This window comes from Lepisosteus platostomus, chromosome 18 (assembly GCF_059453375.1).
Source record: "Lepisosteus platostomus isolate fLepPlt1 chromosome 18, fLepPlt1.hap1, whole genome shotgun sequence".
Lineage (NCBI taxonomy): Eukaryota > Metazoa > Chordata > Actinopteri > Semionotiformes > Lepisosteidae > Lepisosteus > Lepisosteus platostomus.
This window is the reverse complement of record NC_142628.1, coordinates 15,212,792-15,230,103: the sequence shown is the minus strand read 5'-3', so window position 1 is coordinate 15,230,103 and position 17,312 is coordinate 15,212,792. Positions and strand designations below refer to the sequence as shown.

Below are 17,312 nucleotides of genomic sequence, written 5' to 3'. Positions count from 1 at the left end.
ACACCCCAATAGCGTCTCTGGGAGACCTGAACAGCTGGACCGATTGCTTGGAGGATATCAACAGCTGCACACTGTGTCTTTGTTGTGGCCACGCCTTTGAAGGCAACTACCCACTGCACACCATGAAACACTACCTCCCTTTCATCAGCTCCGCCCTCACACCCCTCTTCAAATATTGACTGTACTTCCTGAGGTCGAGAGGCATCTATGTTGCCGACGAAAGGCAGCAAAGAAAGTCTGAAAAGAGTACGCGCACATTTCATCTCCCAAAGGAAACGCTTTGTCGCTCTGAAAAAGAAGGGATTAATTGGTTTCTGTGGAGGGGCTAACTGATAAATCCTGTACTCATACTACAAACATACTTCGCAGCGAAGAGAAGTTTTTATTGGAGGAGAAAGAGTGACTCCCACTGGCCGCTAGAGGAATAACAGAATAGCTGCAGTCCAGGATCTGAGTGTTCACCAGCAATTATAATAATAATAATAATAAAATATAATAATAATAATAATTCCTTACACTTATATAGCGCTTTTCTGGACACTCCACTCAAAGCGCTTTACAGGTAATGGGGATCCCCTCAACCACCACCAATGTGCAGCCCCACCTGGATGATGCAACTGCAGCCATAGTGCGCCAGAACGCTCCCCACACACCAGCTCTCAGTGGGGAGGAGAGCAGAGTGATGAAGCCAGTTCAGAGAGGGGGATTATTAGGAGGCCATGACTGATAAGGGCCAATGGGAAATTTTGGCCGGGACACCGGGGTTACACCCCTACTCTTTGCGAGAAACGCCCTGGGATTTTTAATGACCACAGAGAGTCAGGACCTCGGTTTTACGTCTCATCCGAAGGATGGCGCCTTTTTACAGTACAGTGTCCCCGTCACTATACTGGGGCATTAGGACCCACACAGACCACAGGGTGAGCGCCCCCTGGTGGCCCCACTAACACCTCTTCCAGCAGCAGCCTCAGCTTTCCCAGGAGGTCTCCCATCCAGGTACTGACCAGGCTCACACCTGCTTCGCTTCAGGGCTGCCAGTTGTGAGTTGCAGGGTGATATGGCTGCTGAACTATGGCAGACAGTCCCAGTGCAAATTAGAAGTGAGCTTTGAGACCTCCAGACTAGGCTGTAAACTATTATCTGATCTTTTGCTGCACAGTTGTTTGTCTGTGGTCAGTGTTGTAATATCCTGCCCATATGGCAATCAGCCCGCATCCTTCACACAAACATTGGCCCAATGTTTCTTCTGTCAGAGCTGAAGTCAGCGCTCTCCATGCAGGGCACAGAGGGCTGGGTGACAGGCAGCGATCAATAGCTGAAACAGATTCAAGTGCAGTGAATACAAACAGATGCAAAACTCTTGTGATAAATTACACTAATGCACAACAAAAACGCGGGATTTTGACGTTCAAATCAATATCCCTTTGGGCACATACTTAATGCTAGTTACATTTTAAATATGATCGAACTTGACACTTGTTGGCTGTGCTACAACACTGAGCTAAAACTGTGAGCGTGGAGCATTTTAAAGAAATCCTACAGTTTCATACGCAAGTCAAAATCGCAGGAATGAGGTCCTCTCTAAAAAGATCGTTTTAATCAATGCAAGGAGAGAAACAGACTGATCTGAGAGAGCCGTTTCCTGGAGAAGGAGATTTTTTGCTTCAGCAAAACAAAATGGCACAAAGAATTCAAGATAAATCAATGCAATAATCAACTATACTGTATATATTATTACAGTCTGATTAATAAAGGACTCTTAACCTCAATACAAGTTAACAACAAACCAAAAAATAACTTTTGAAAATTTACACTGGAATCTAAGAACTGGAAAAACTCAAAATACCTGGCAATATAGTTATCCTGCATGAATTTGTCAAAAGATCTCCGGGCTTGACTACACTTCTGCCACTTTATGGCAGAACAGTATCGCACTGTATCTTGCTCTATTCAATTTTTACCGTGGTATACCACAGCAGGCTTCCCTTTACTGCGAGCTGCTATACGACTTTCATACCAGCCTCCAGACTGGGGGGACTGGTTTGGAAATTCAGGTTCAAGCACCACTTAAAGCACTTAGCCCTGCTTGTCCCTGGAGGTGTGCTGTCCCAAAAACTGAGCAAACCCTGCTCTGCCAGCCTCAGACTACAGGGCAGTAACAGGGATATCAAATCATGTTTCAAATCAATTTTTTTTTTGTAATGCACGGTCTACATCGTGTGGTGTTGTCTGTTGTACTGTGCATTTCCCGAAAGATCAGCACGAATAAGAACGCTCATGTACGCGTACATATGGCAATAAGCACCTCTACGTCTATGGCACTGGATTCAAAAACAGCTGAATGGTATTTCCAAAAAAAAAAAAGAAATAATTCTCTGCACCCGACAGGTTTAACCAGTTGAAGAAATAAATGATTTTCCGAAAACCACAGGTATAACTGGGTTTTGGGGCACTGTTGCATCCAGCACCACCACATCCACATTCTCCCCAACAGGAATTTTATTTGCGGAGTCTCGGGTACCATGTCTCTGCTGTACAGTTCTTACACTGCAGGGGTGCGGTTCCGCGGAGATGAGGCCCAGGTAATAAATACAGACGCAATACATTCACGCAGAAGAGAGAAATGAAACAAAATCCTGTTTGGCTTCAAATCTAAAAGCTCGTATTCATTTGCTGCGCCGATGCTGAAGGCTAGGGCACAGCTGGCGAGTCCCGATGTGCGTTTCTACCACTTCCTTGGCAGGGGGAGCACATTCAGAAGTCTTGGCGGGGAGAGAGCTGTTCCTACACAAGATGGCTTTGGCTCTGCGTGTCCGCTGAAGCACGCTGGCGCATCACGGTGGGGGAGCGGACAAGCGGTCCACAGGGCGGGCGAAGAGGAGGGGCTTCTCCAGACGAGCAGCGGGGCTGTTCCCGCTGGCAGGGCCCAGAGAGAAAGACCCATCCCCCCCCCCCCCACCGGCGCTCTACCCCACCTGCCACTGTCAAGAGAGAGGAGAGGGAAGATCAGGGCCGCGTCCCAACATGCACGCTTGCCGTGTCTTGCCCAGGGTGCCCCCTTTCTAAATCTACATGTCACCAGGGTGCTCACGAGCCCCCCTCTCTGAAGTCCGCTGAAGGGAATCACCCAGAATTCCCTGCAGGATGGCCAACGTTTCATGTTCTGGCCAATCACAGCGGAGAGAAGTTGCCAGGGAGAATCAATTATTCAAGCCCTCGTCTCTCACCCTCAGGCCCCCTCCGCCGGCCGGCGCCGCCGCCGCCGTCTCGGCCTGCTTCTCGATCTCCTCCTGCTTCTTCCTCTTCCTCTCCAGCGCCTCCGGGTTCTTGATGCCTCTGTTAGACACCTGCAAGCCAAGAACGCCACAGGGGTCACCTCACAGAGAGGGAGGGAGGGAGACGAGACCACTGAAAGAGCACCACTAGACCCCTGCTGAATATGGGGCACAGCCTCTGAACTCCAGCCCCTATCTCCCCATTTTTATCTTGCCCCCCTTTCACACCAGGTAATTGAAAACAAATCCTCTTTCACGGTGACAGGAAAAGTATCCATTTCGACTGCAGGCCACGTACTGAAGCCCTTCATTCCACTGGCCAGAACCCGACCGCTCCTCCACGCTACTGAACTTGGCGGCTTCCTTCTTCAAAAGCCAGGAGCTACGATTTATTGTAAAAGGTGGAAGAATCTTGGGTGCAGCACTACTGGTAGAGCACAACCAGCAGCCACATTGCTCTGTGGCTCCCCGCTGGCAGCCCACTGGAGCTCAGCAGTGTGAGCCTGGTCAGTACCTGGATGGGAGACTCCTGGGAAAGCTAAGGTTGCTGCTGGAAGAGGTGTTAGTGGGGCCAGCAGGGGGCGCTCACCCTGCAGTTCATGTGGGTCCTAATGCCCCAGTATAGTGACGGGGACACTATACTGTAAACAGGCGCTGTCCTTCGGATGAGACGTAAAACCGAGGTCCTGACTCTCTGTGGTCATTAAAAATCCCAGGGCGCTTCTCGAAAAGAGTAGGGGTGTACCCTGGTATCCTGGCCAAATTTCCCCCTGGCCTTTACCAGTCATGGCCTCCTAATAATCCCCATCTATGAATTGGCTTAATTACTCTCTGCTCTCCTCCCCACTAATAGCTGATGTGTGGTGAGTGTTCTGGCGCACTATGGCTGCCGTCGTATCATCCAGGTGGGGCTGCACACTGGTGGTGGTGGAGGGGATCCCCATGACCTGTAAAGCGCTTTGAGTGGGGTGTCCAGAAAAGCGCTATATAAGTGTAAGCAATTATTATTATTATTATAACTGAAGAAGTGGGAGTTTAATGGGGGAACTGCAATGTTATTTTTATATTTTGGGGTTTGAAAGAATCGGCATTGACGAGCGCATCTCAAACCACAATGGAAGGAAAATGTGCACAGTGACTTGTAAAACCGCCGACTTACATCACCAAATAGATTACATTTCCAGATGTGTGCAGCTCCATGTTCTGCGATACAGAACAAGGCCAAAAAAAAACTTCCGGTGATGTGATGCAGCCCTATTAAACACTGTAAAATAGAAATACTGCTCTCAACTTTGTGACAGTCATGCCGACAAATACTACCTGTTAACTCTTAAGTACTTGTTAACTTTCTGCAGTGAAAGGTCTGCTTCACAACCTGTACTTATTCACTCGTACACCAGTCATTTCAGTGACTAGTGAGCAGGAAGGGCCACTTCACATCACAATTCGGGGGAACTCAGACATGAGTTTGGACAACAGTGGCGACTTACGGTACTTTCACAAAGTTCACGATTTTAAGTTTAATTTGTCATATTTTTACATAGGGCCAATTCATTTATTTTGTTGCCAAGACTGAATAACCAGCCTAAGAAACTGGGACTGCAGTCCCCCTTGTATTACACCAGGCAAAGGTGTATCATTTTAAAACATGCTGATGGTGGTTTAACAGGAGGATGTGTGGGTTGGACAAAGAGGAAAAGTGGGTTCACTGATCCTGCAGGACCGGAGCTGAGAAACAGTGCAGTGGCGCCGAACAGCTCTGCTCATCACCAAGCTCCTCCAAGCCGAACGCCAAACGCTCCAGTGCCAGGCTTCAGCGTGCTATAGCGATCCTCCCCATCGGTCACTCAGGAACCGGAATGAAAGGAAATTCTCCACGGGACAGGACTGGAAGGGCTGCAGGCTGAGTAGCCTGTGAGAGCGCTGGCCAGGAGGTTCCCTGTCCTTCTCAAATCAGCTACCTCTGTCTTGGGTTCAGCAGGCATATGTGTCTGGCTCGGTTTTCCTCTATGTGGTCTCCTCAGAGGGGGGAGGGAGGAAAAAGAAAAAGGAAGGAAAAAAAAGCTTTTCAAAGCAAAGAGGAAAAAGAAAATAACGTGGTCTTTTTTTTTTTTTTACGCGTGCCAGGAGCAACGACATTTTAATCTATAGCTCCAGAAGCACAGAAAATGAGCTGTGACTCCACGTGCCCTTATAAAGACACAAGCTCAGGCACTACAGCCTTCAGGTTTTAAAAAAAACAACAACACAGACCAGAACAAACCTTTCATCCAGCCCCAAAGTCATCTCCAACGAACCTCACTCTTTCTCTTCTCCACCTTTTTCTCATCTCCACGTTAATCGCTCTCAGCACGATGCCGATCCTCTCCTTGTAGATCCGATCTCCGGTTTCTCTCACTGCCGGAGAGCAGGTTCATTCGGCATGTTCGGGAATAACCGGATGACAAGGAGAGGCGCAGCCCGGAGGCGCGGCTGGAGGGTTTTGTCCTGGCCTGCTCTCCAACACTCGGTAATCCGAACAGAACTTCCCATTTCTGACCGGCCCCGGAAAGAATTCCCCTCCGTCTTCATTTTACCGGAGCCTGTTTAAATGCTTCAGTCTGTGACGGACGCAGATCACACAGAGATCCATACGTTACAAATACAGGGCTACTAAATTTAAAAAGAAACAACGTCTTTTACAGGGACGAAATAAAAACCGGAAGCAGGCGGACAAAATGCCCGAAAACAGCCACAGAAGAGAAACGGCCAACGAGACGGGCAGCACCGTGCTGGGACACGGATCCAAGGGCCTGCTGACCGGCGGGCCTGTTCTCTGAAAAGCGACGCTTTTATTTTCTCAGCGGTTGGAGGTCAGCTCACACTTCGGCAGGTCCAGCTGCAATCGAGCCACGGCCAGCGTCGGCGAAGTCACTCTGCAGAGACGTCCCGCTTGTACACTCAGGACGCTGGCCGGAGCATATTGGGCAGCGGGTGGAAACGGGATATGGGAATGAACCTGGAAGAGTCCGGCTGACCGAGTGTGGAGTTGCCCTAAGGGGGGGAATTCTATCAGACCTGTCTGCTGGGGGATGAAAGGGCTGCAGCAGACCAGCTGCCTCAGCTCTGCCAGGGCAGCCTCCTGACTCCACTTACCTCTTTCTGCCTCTTTTCTGCTGCCTCCGCGAGCTGTCTTCGTCGTGTGTCCTGGGGAGGCAAAACAGGAACGCAGACGTGAGCGACACATAACAACAGGGCTGTGCCTCTGTCTCTGGGTGCACTTCAGAGCACTGAGCACGTTCGGAGAAACAATCCTGTTCATTAAAACCAATTTGAAACTCAAAAAAGATTTCTTTCTGGCCATCAAAGGCTAAAAATGAAACACGTTCCCAATTTAAACGTCCAGGCTTAGGGAACACCCGAGTGCCTGGCAAACCTCTCTTGGCCATCTTCACTGGTCCTCTGCATCGGGGGGATATGGATTATAGGGGCACTGCAGACCCCAATTTCTCATACTTGTTATTAATCTTGGCAAAAAAAAATGAATTAACTGAAGGCATCGCAAAATTTGACAAATTCAGAATTCAGCGCAAGATGATGAACTTTGGGAAAGTACCGCAAGTCGCCATGTTGTCACAAGGCCCTGGTCTCGCCATGAGAATCGTGACGCGAGGCGGCCCTTCCTGCTCACTAGTCCCTGTCCTGACTGATGTACTGTGACGTACGAGTGGATAAGTGCAGGTTGTGCAGCAGACATCTCACTGCAGAGATGTTCCACCATGATCTGCAGGCAGAGTTAACAAGTAGTATTTGTCAGCAAAACCGACTCCAAGTCAAGAGCGATATTTCTATTGGATTAGAAGACATGTGCTCACAAGCCTGCTTGTTTACAGAGTAACAGGGCTTGTTTACAATGTCACCTCACTGGGAGTTTTGTTGCTTCGTTCTGAATCACAGAACACGGCGCTGCGCAGACCTGAAAATGTAGTCCATTTCGCGGCGTGAACTGCAAGGTACCGTGTAGATTTTACTTTCATTGTGGTTTGAAATTCACTTGTCCATGCCGATTCTTTCCAACACCAACATATAAAAATATCCGTGCAGGTGCACTTTCAATGCCTCACATTTCAGGCCACAGAACAGCAATCAACTGCACCATCTGTCCGACCAGACAGGTTTCAGGGGTCATTTCCAGGCAATAAAGACAACTGGATATGAAGGAGAAGTCACCTGACTAGAATTCCTCATAGAAGTAAACACAACATGTTGATTTTCTAAGACACAAACACACCTGGTGCTGACATGACAATGAGTTTTGGAAACCTGTGGCTCCTATTTAAAGTGTCTAAAACGAGGGAAACTCTTGTCCACAAAACTGAAATTGTACAAAACAAAAAGGGACCGAACCGCCTGAACACTGGTTTATTTGGCGGGCTCTTTCATACAGAGTGACTTGCGGTATTTCACTAGAACAATGCCACTGAAGCACCTTGCTCTAAGGTACAAAAGAAATCTCTCACTGGGAATTCGAACCCAGGACCTTCTACTTAAAAGACCAGAACACTGACCAGCACATTAGCACTACCCATCCAGCCTGATCTCGTTTCGGAAGACATAGCAAGGTGTAGCTGGCTGGTACTTGTACTGGGACAGGTCTCCTCAGAAACCCATTTCCTGCTGCAAGTGGTCACTGTGGACCAGTAGGTGGTGCTCTTTCCCCGGAACAGAATTTGTCACTGTGGTGACAGGTCAGGTGACGTAACAGGTGCCATCCTTTGTGGAGGATGTCAACTAGTCAGGACCTCGGTGCATTAAACAAATCCCATGGCCTCGTCTGGAATGATCCCACCGTCAGCAGCCAGCGTGGCTACCCTCAAAGTCAGGCCAGGGGTCCTTCAGCACGCAAAGAGCTAGACCGCAGACTCGCGTTTTACGAGACATATGTTCACGCGAATTCGTGTATAGGCGGTCGGTGACCGAAAAAAAATAAAACGAAAAGCAGAAACTTTCACAAATGCAAACCTGGCGCGGCGCGCAGCCGAGCTCCAGAGCCGACAGCACACCGGGTTTTAACTGTTATCATAACACTTTAAAACTACACACATACTAATACACGCACGATTGATCTGAGCTGTTCAAGGGGAGGGAAACGGGAGAGCTTAAAGGGGTGTTCTGATTATATGCGAGTTGGGGTATCCGCGCTATGTCAGGAACTACCTCGTTAAACGCAAGTCAACAGTATATTGCAAGGAATTATGTCCTGTCCTCGCTGTCCGTTGGTACCGCTCCCAAACGCCAGAGACGCCACAGACACTATCCTTACATCCCAGAAGGTAGCGCTGGCGTTATGCATAGAGCTTTTAAACAAACGGGGAGTTTAAGATGTACGAGGGACACACATCCTGGGTCACTAGATTATTATTCAGGTGACCGTGAGGACCCCTGTCTCTTTATATCCGACGGCGCTGTCCCCGCACTAAACACGGGTGTTTCAGCCGGCTTCGTGCGTGGATCCGGCTGTCTGTGACCCTCGGACTTTTTTTGTGTGCAGAAACGCAGATAATAGAGCATCCCCCCCCAAGAAAGAATAAGTTTCGGCCACGGAGTTTGCCGGAACAGGAATGCAGAATGCAGCTGGTACATATTGACTACCCTCCAATCGCTTTTAAACGGTATGTGAAGCACGTCGACTTCAATCAATCAATGCAAGAACATTTATCAGACACCGTGTGGACTTCGGATGGGGCCACAGACACGGCAGCCCTCCACAGCCATCGGCCCAGACCGGGAACCACCCAAAAGTAAATCGCGCAGCTGAATCGGCGACCAGCAGTACGAAGGCGGCTTCACTTACGGGATCCGGCGTGACCACCACGTCGTCGGCCGCCCCACCCAGGCAGGGCAAGCACATCCCCATGCTTGGCGAACAGCGTCGAAGGAGGAGGAGGAGGAGAGGATGAAGAAGGAGGAGGAGAAAGATGAGCCGACCGGGAAACAGCTGGGTGTTTATGTGCTACTCCTACGGCAGCGGGTGAGCGCAGCTGTCGCGACGGCCAGCAGGTGCACAGGCTCCAGCCGACATGGCCGTGCGTCTACAGTGCGGGATCTGTGCGTCGCTCGGATCTACAGCCGCGCCAGCTAGCAGGGATAAGGGCAGCTCCGCAGCCTAGATCTCAAGACAGCAGATTTTTTTTTTCTCCTTAATGCATCAGCCTAACCTCTTCTTCAACCGCCGCGGCATGGGGTCAAAACGGGCACTTCCCAATCGCAAGACGGCCAGGCGTTACAGGCTGTCCAGAAAGTACTATGTTGATCCCGAACCAACCCCTCGAAACGGAGAGGGGAGGGGGCTGACGTCACTGTGCCAGAGGGATTACAATCAGCTGGTTGAGTCCTGAAACCCCCTCCTCTGCTCCCTAAATCCAGCATGGGCTGGAATCAAACGGCGCCATCGCCTGGTGCGGAGGGATAATTTCAATGTATTTGTACTTGAAATTGCAAGGACTCAAACAAATAATTGATATACCCAAAGCCAGGGGTGTTTGGGTTAATGGGTTGCATTTAACATAAAGCACTGTGTTTATTTTAACTGCGCTTAATATGAGCAGCAAGAATACTCTGTATTACATTCGACATCACCACTTGTTACGATACCTAAAGCACGTCTAAAGAATAAGAGATCAAAGGTCGCCAGATACTTTACCTTTCAGGTTTTTTTAAAACCTTTCAAAGCGGCAACGTGGGCACTTTATCAAGCTTCTGTAATAACCAGAGACGGCCGCAAGATGGCGTACACGCGCCGCTCAGGCGAGCGGAGCACGCATGAGCTTGTATTCCCTCATGCTTGCTGTGCGTGCCAGGCTATTAATAACATCATTAGGTGCGTTTCTGCTTTAGAGGTGTTTTGCCTTAAAACAACATCTTAAGGACACCTAAGGGAGTTATCGCAGAGGGCGCGCTGATTTCTTGAAGGATCAAGCGAGCCTTCTTCGGGGGGAGTCTCTAGATTAATGAGTAGGTAAAAGGACTCGTACTCTTGTAAAAGGTGTTAATGCATCACGCAGCGCAACAGGAGCTGACAGAGGAGATATCCCTCCGGGGCTGATAAATACCAGCCATAACGACTTCACACGGGGGACGAGGACGGAGACAGCTAGGATACAAAATAATTCAGATGAAACTTGTGTCGGAGGAAAAAAAAAAACACATCCATTAGCCAGAACACGTTTTATTTTCAAAAGAATTGCAAAATCATTTTAACTTCTTCAAACAACATGTTATGTTATAAAAATAGTTGATTCACAGACGGTTATTCCCACGCTGTGACCAGCACTGGACAGAAGACCCTTTCCTTCTCGCGCTTACTCCATCACGGCGACTCCGCGCCCCGGGCGCAGCGTGATGACGCAAGCAGGTGTACAGCGTGTGTGTGTGTCATCTGCTAGAAATCATGTCTGCAGTTAACCATCAGCTCATTTCCACACACGCGCCGTGCAACACAAGTAGTGAAACGTATACATATAAATTATTCATTTGCCAAGCCCCCATAAATGACCATGCTATTTATTATGTATTCTACATATGCGTGCATGCACAGTCTAAAAACTTTCGACAGCTCTTTGAAAACGATATTCGCCAAACAAATGTAGAAACCGAGATATCTAATGTAGGGTTTTTTTTTTACAAGTGTGTCAAACAACTGAGCTTCGGCCTTAGTTTCTGCTAAAAGGAAAGTTAGTTTCTACAGAAGTACCCGCGTGTCCCACAGTGAACATGATAACTGCGGGAAATGAAAGTTGACTGAACGTCCTCTGAATTAATTACAGGAGACTCCTCCCGCGCAAACAAACAAAAAAAAAAGACACGTCACGTTAACGCACAAGTCAGTATTAAAAGTCTACAGTCAATCCAAACCCCCTGATTATTTCTATACATCTACATGAAGACAATTTTAGGAGAAAAAAGTATGTTAAAAAGAAAACATTCTCAAATGAGACCTCTCCTATTGTATTATTTGTCCCGAAATGCATTTTTCTATTTTATTTTTCACGGTAGTGTCAAAAATTAACTTTAGTCAACAGTTCCATGATTCCACAACCCTCACCGATAGAAGTTATCGAGGAGAGCAGACAGAGCGCCTTTAGCAGCGCATGTCCGTCTGACCACGTGGTTTTTAATCACACGTGGCTGAGGGTTTAGCGCAGGGGTGGGGAACGTCCGGCCCGCGAAATCATTTGGTCTGGCCCTGCCAAGGCAACCCCAGGCGGGACTCGAAATTCAATAAATCTGGGAGCTTTGTTCATGGCAACATAGATTGATATTAAAGGAATCATAATAATAAAGTAAATTTGGGGGGACAAGCAAGGAACGTCAATTACGGGATAGACAGGACACATAGGAGTACATGACGGGACAGACGCGTATGCTTCTCGCTGGCTGCCTGCGGCCCGTCGGCCTGTGCCGAGGTGATGATGAGACGAGATGCGATGAGGTGATTCCTCGCGACGTTGGTGACCTTGCCTCCGAGGGTCGACGACGATGTTGTCGACTTCGTTGTCGACACAGACGATAGCTCCAATCCGACCTTTATCCACACGTCCGCGATCAACAATCCTCGCAAAAACTGAATCTCAGGTGAAGATGAAGGAAATCACAGTACGCAGAAAAGACCTCAGGAGTCGATGCTACGGACGTGGGCTATGTTCCAGATCCAGGATGGCAGGATTAGAACAGCGATCAAAGCAAAATAATCGCGTCGCTGGCGACACACACACTGGATAGTTCTTAAAACTTAAGTGGTGTGACATCCTACAAATGGCGACTACAAAGAAAAAAAAAGTTGATGCAGAGTGTCGATCTTTCCAAGAGAAATGGACGAATGATTATTTTTTGGTTGAAGTCAAAGGCAAACCTGTGTGCCTAGTTTGTGGCGATGCGCTGGCAGTAATGAAAAAAGCCAATTCTGGAGCGTCATTACAGCTCAAAACATGCTAAACTCAATGAATTGGGAGGCCAAATGCGTCTGGATAAAATCAATGCTCTTCAGCGGAGTTTGGAATCACAACAGGCCGCTTTCACTATCACATTAGGGGTGAGTTAATTCAATGTTTGACCAAATATAGCAGGCTAATTTTTAAATTGATAATTTTGCATGGGCCGCGAATGATGTTATAAATATCCAAATGGCCCTTGGCAGAAAAAAGGTTCCCCACCCCTGGTTTAGCGGAATGGCGTGCCTCTGAAATCTTCACTTCGCTTCGATGGCCTGACCGCCTGTCTAGTGTAAAACGGACAGGGCCACCAGAGACAGGAGGATAGCTGCGAACATGGGGATATTTCGGGCTGTAGCACCTGCAGCACCTGAAATAAAAAAAAAAGAAAAAACGCAGACGTTATCTTCTGGCTTTTGGCCTCTCTCTCTCAATTTCAATTCAAGATGCTTTATTGGCATGGCTGATGGGTTACAATCAGTGTTGCCACAGCAAGTAAGGATACAATTAACATGATTCATTCACTGAACGCGAGTCGCGATTGGCTGGAAATAAACAGGTTTCACAGGTAGAAAAGGCAAAACATAAAGCTTTGGAAATAGCCAGAAGCAGAGCCCTGCAGAGCAGCATTGCTTTTAGAGATCTCAAATTGATTAACGAATTAAGACTACAGTTTTGAACTAGGAAGTATTGTACCTAGATCAAGGTGCCTCATTCCTTTGTCTTGCATTTCCTGATTTTTATCCGTATTATGTTGGGTATTCATGCTTTTAGGCACATGTTTTGTGGATATGAGCATGCATGTTTTGCGTAAAAATGTATGCAGTCCGTGTACATCCAGTCTTACAAGGTTACAACCTTGCAGGACCCTGTGTTGTGTTTTAAGAGCGTGTCATGAGTGATCCGAATGAACAAGAATTGGCTCTTGCAGTTTCACATGGGAGTTCGAGGCCGGACTCTCCGAAGAACTAGGCACTCTGCTGTATTTCTTCCTAAACAAGGAAGATGGAGTTTTTCATTCCCAAACGCAATTTGTGAATGATTTAAAACATCTGTTCAACGCAAACACAACGAAACTTGGATCATTTATTTACATGCTGCTGTCCAGGCTGAGGTATCCAGAGAAACTAGGGGGCAGTCGTTGTTGCCAGCTGAGATGACTTCAGACGCCTGAAGGCAGCCACTGGAAACTGCACCGTTAAATACCCCTGTCTCTAGGAGAAAGATCCCCGCATGTCCGCGCTCTGAAGAGGACTTACTGGAGGAGCTGTCCCTGGTGCCCGAGTTCTCATCCAGAGCCCTTAGCTGTTCCAGGCTCAGGCTCTGCCTCTGCTCCAGGGACACTGCCGCGTAGTTCTCTGTGCCAAGGCTCCTCAGCTGTCCCACCGTCAGGCCCTGAGAGAGAGAGAGACCAGGCTCAGCCGGGGGCGGACAGAAAACGTCCAGCCTTTCTCCCTCTTCTGCCGAATCTCCTCCCCGCCTGCTGTCTGAGTTCTACAATCCGGGGGGCTGGGTTCCCATCCCGATTGTAAACCTTTTCGCCCCTTTTTTTTAAAGGTTACCTGGGATCAGGAGACCCCAGCAGAGGTTACAGTTAAGATTAAGATCACTTTATTGTCCCTATACAATTTCTTGCATGAGGAATTTGTCTTTTCACAGACCCCAGCTTGCTCTCCATGAGACACACAGACAGGGAGAGAAGCTGGGGGTCAGAGCGCAGGGTCAGCCATTGTACAGCGCCCCTGGAGCAGTTGGGGTGAAGGGCCTTGCTCAGGGGCCCAGTGGAGTAGGATTCCTCTGCCGGCCACAGGATTTGAACCAGCAACCTTCCGGCCACAGGTGCAGATCCTGAGTCACAGTGCCACCACACCACCCTGTGAAGGAGGGTCTGAGCAGCCGTGAGAAAAAAACAACAAAACACGGATACCGACCGACAACGGGAGGCACGTTCAACCCTCCCCCTGGAAAAAATACTTTTTCAAAATGCTTTCAACTCATCCTGGGCAGCGGAGAGGTGGGCAGGATGTCACTCACACTGAAGACGTTCTTGGAAAGGAGGGAGACAGCCTGTGGGGTCAGGTATGACATCACGCTCTCGGGCAGTGTGGAGATCTCACTGGTGTTCAGGCCCGCTGGAAGACATGGGACGCCGCAGAGGCAGTGCATTATACAGGTGAGCCATGGCTACCTCATTAGACTAACGAACTCCAGCTGGACGCCACCCTCTTCGCCCTGTCTACTGCCCTCCCTGCAGAGTTGCGGCACCCCTCCCCTGTGCTCTGTTGCTGTGACAACAGGGTTGACAGGGGTACCCCTCCCTGTGCTCTGAGCCTCTGACAGGGGTACCCCTCCCTGTGCTCTGATGCTGTGACAGGGGTACCACTCGCTGTGCTCTGATACTGTGAATGGGAGCCCCCTGGCCTTTACCAGTCATGGCCTCCTAATAACCCCCGTCTCTGAACTGGCTTCATCACTCTGCTCTCCTCCCCACTGAGAGCTGGTGTGTGTGAGAGGACTGGAGCATCATCCAGGTGGGGCTGCACACTGGTGGGGGTGGAGGGGATCCCCATGACCTGTAAAGAGCTCTGAGTGGAGGGTCTATATCTGTAAGCGTGAGGCCAAGCTCTTACCCAAAATGGTGCCCAGCTCCTGCAGCAGCTCCTCGGACCAGCTGGACACAGGTCCGAAGGCTTCCTTGGCCTTCTCCTTCAGCGCCGCCAGGGAACCGCTGGAGCAGCCCAGCTTCCCGATGCTCCTCGCCGCATTCCTGCGCAGATCGGGCCAAGGGGGAGGAAGGGAAGAAGACGGGGCGACACGGTTAGGGCCACAGCGCCAGAGAACCGGCCTCTGGCCTTGCGAGGCTCCCAGCGTGGGACAGGGCGAAACAGTGAGGGCGTCACCACTACCCACTACCACTACGTTGAGCAATTTCCAATATGGCGCCGTGAGGGCGGCAGCCTGTTGCAGCAGCTCCAGGTACTTTGTGATCTGTGTGTGCTTTTTGTTGCTGCTACCGGTAGTTACATTAGTTTTAGTTTGGAATATCATTTACTTTTGTTTTTGTTTCTGTGTGTTTCTTTTTCTCTCGGAGTTATGACGGCTCATCAATTTCCCTACGGGGTCAATAAAGTCTTATCTATCTATCTACACCCCCCCCCCCATCAGAGAGAGACGGGACGAGAAAGGGAAGGCTAGGCAGGAGGAGGGCGGTTCGTGCCACAGTGATAGTCCTGGCAGTGGCCTTCTTCCACTACCTGAGTGCCAGAGTGTTAATTATAGCATTAATTATAGGGCCTGTGTTATTCTAATAAGTTGTGGAAGTGTTGTGCGAGTTGGCTGTTTGCATTGGGTACTTCCTGTACCGAACAGGAAGCCAGGGCAATCCGTACGCGGCAGCAGGGCGCGGAAAGCTGGGCAGCGCCTCACCTGAACTCGGAGGCGTTGAGCATTTTCACCTGCTCGGGCGGGAAGAGGCAGAGGAAGTAGCCCAGGCCCACGAGGCTGCTACTGTCCAGCGAGGCCGCCGGGGAGTTCTTCAGGAAGTTGGTCACGATGGCCTGGGCCTGGAGCAGAAGCGTCCCCTGCGAGGGCACCACAGACGGGCCGATCAGTTACGCGCGAGCGGGCCTTTACAGCAGAGGCAGAGCGCTCCGAGACGACTACGCACGTTCAGCCAGTCCCTGTACTCCCCCGCTGCCGCCAGCATGTCGATGTTCGGAGAAACGAAGTATTTGCCCACATCTTCCAGGCTGAAAGCCAGCACGATCCTCTTCAGGCTGGGGATGTACTTGACGGTTTCATTTCCAAATGCCTTTAGGACATAAAGTGTGAATTACTGATCACCCAAAGGCACCAATGAACACTTTTAAGGAGTCACCCATTCTGAGTGCCATTTCTATTTTCAGCTCGAATGTTTGGGGCCCCTTCAGAGCACAGTATTGACAGCATATGTGTGTCGCCCTTGAACGTTTTTTGTGCTGTATTGTATTGTTATTCGTGTTGCACCGATTGATTACATCCCGTGAAGCCCATGGGGTGTTGGATGTATTCTGCGTTTGTTGTCCCGGGGAAGCCGAGGGAAAATGTCCAGGATATGCGATTAGTAGATTCTGATCCTTTCCAGATGCTCTGATACGGGACAAGGCGCATTTCCGTCAGCTGTTATTTTCACAGCGTTTCAGTGTGTCATGGGATTCTTTGCCTGCGTAGTGTAGTGACACCTTTGTCTGTCAGTAAGAATTAATGGGCACAGCGGAAAGCAGGGAGACCCCCTGTTTACTTTTAATCTTTATTTATGCCCCAGGAAGAGCTATTTACCTACTGTATATCTGTAACAGCTTGTGTCCTGAAAAAAAGAAAAGTGATGTGGCAGCCTGTGCCATTAGGACACATCTTACATCTTTATCAGCAGCCATATCACTCTGCAACTCCCAGCTGGTAGCCCACTGAAGCTCAGCAGGTGTGAGCCTGGTCAGTACCTGGATGGGAGACTCCTGGAAAAGCTGAGGTTGCTGCTGGAAGAGGTGTTAGTGGGGCCAGCAGGGGGCGCTCACCCTGCGGTCTGTGGGTCCTGATGCCCCAGTATAGTGACGAGGACACTATACTGTAAACAGGCGCTGTCCTTCGGATGAGATGTAAAACTGAGGTCCTGACTCTCTGTGGTCTATAATAATGATCATAATTCCTTGCATTTTATACGTTGGTTCGATTCATGGCAGAAGTAGTGTTTGAAGAAAATAACTGTGACATTCCCAGATCCCTACACCTGTTTATGTTTTATAATCTGTAGGATTGTGGTCAAGCTTTATGATTATGATGACACACAAGTGTCTGTCAAACTGACCTCTATAGCCTTGGCTTTTAGGGCGTCCAGCTGCTCCTTGCTCAGGGCTTTCAGTGACCCCAGGATGTCCAGTGTGTTCTTGAAGGTGTCTGTGGTCATGCACTTCAGGTCACTGGCACTGAAGACGACACTGCCTTCGCCCAGCTTGCGGATCTGGTCTTCAGTTGGAACTGTGGTGCATGCTGGAACACACATAAACACTCAGGAAGGACACTCTGTCTGAGA

General features: G+C 49.3%; 2 protein-coding genes across 3 annotated transcripts in view; both read right to left on the bottom strand.

Annotated features, from left to right (window-relative positions):
- Positions 1-1,570: 1,570 nt before the first annotated feature.
- svip (small VCP interacting protein) lies at positions 1,571-9,648 on the bottom strand. 2 transcript variants are annotated; one of them, XM_088611463.1, is made up of 4 exons: positions 9,109-9,648; positions 6,411-6,461; positions 3,228-3,347; positions 1,571-2,981 (listed from the first exon to the last, which is right to left on the bottom strand). In XM_088611463.1, the coding sequence occupies exons 1-4, from the start codon at positions 9,169-9,171 to the stop codon at positions 2,967-2,969; spliced, it is 249 nt and encodes an 82-aa protein (XP_088467589.1). In that variant the 5' UTR covers positions 9,172-9,648; the 3' UTR covers positions 1,571-2,966. The 2 variants fall into 2 exon arrangements, with proteins under 2 accessions (XP_088467589.1, XP_088467588.1); XM_088611462.1 differs by lacking the exon at positions 9,109-9,648 and adding an exon at positions 6,871-7,050.
- Positions 9,649-10,466: 818 nt separating this feature from the next.
- Positions 10,467-17,312, bottom strand: part of LOC148645749 (otoancorin-like) — a 28,027-nt gene continuing 21,181 nt past the window's right edge. The window contains exons 19-25 of the mRNA XM_088611457.1: positions 17,088-17,269; positions 15,912-16,055; positions 15,671-15,825; positions 14,875-15,011; positions 14,279-14,376; positions 13,504-13,639; positions 10,467-12,614 (exon numbers count right to left, since the gene is read on the bottom strand). Of these exons, the coding sequence (XP_088467583.1) occupies positions 12,532-12,614; positions 13,504-13,639; positions 14,279-14,376; positions 14,875-15,011; positions 15,671-15,825; positions 15,912-16,055; positions 17,088-17,269 (935 nt within the window). The 3' untranslated portion in view covers positions 10,467-12,531. The remainder of the gene's footprint in view (positions 12,615-13,503; positions 13,640-14,278; positions 14,377-14,874; positions 15,012-15,670; positions 15,826-15,911; positions 16,056-17,087; positions 17,270-17,312) is intronic.

Bases quoted from the DNA above. Each gene is read 5' to 3' on its own strand.
- svip (XM_088611462.1), bottom strand. From the start codon at position 7,035: ATGGTGGAACATCTCTGCAGTGAGATGTCTGCTGCACAACCTGCACTT. The intron at 6,462-6,870 runs GTACTTTCCCAA...TTGCCTCCCCAG, and splicing joins TGACAACATGGCGACTTGCG to GACACACGACGAAGACAGCT. The intron at 3,348-6,410 runs GTAAGTGGAGTC...CTTGGCTTGCAG, and splicing joins CAGAAAAGAGGCAGAAAGAG to GTGTCTAACAGAGGCATCAA.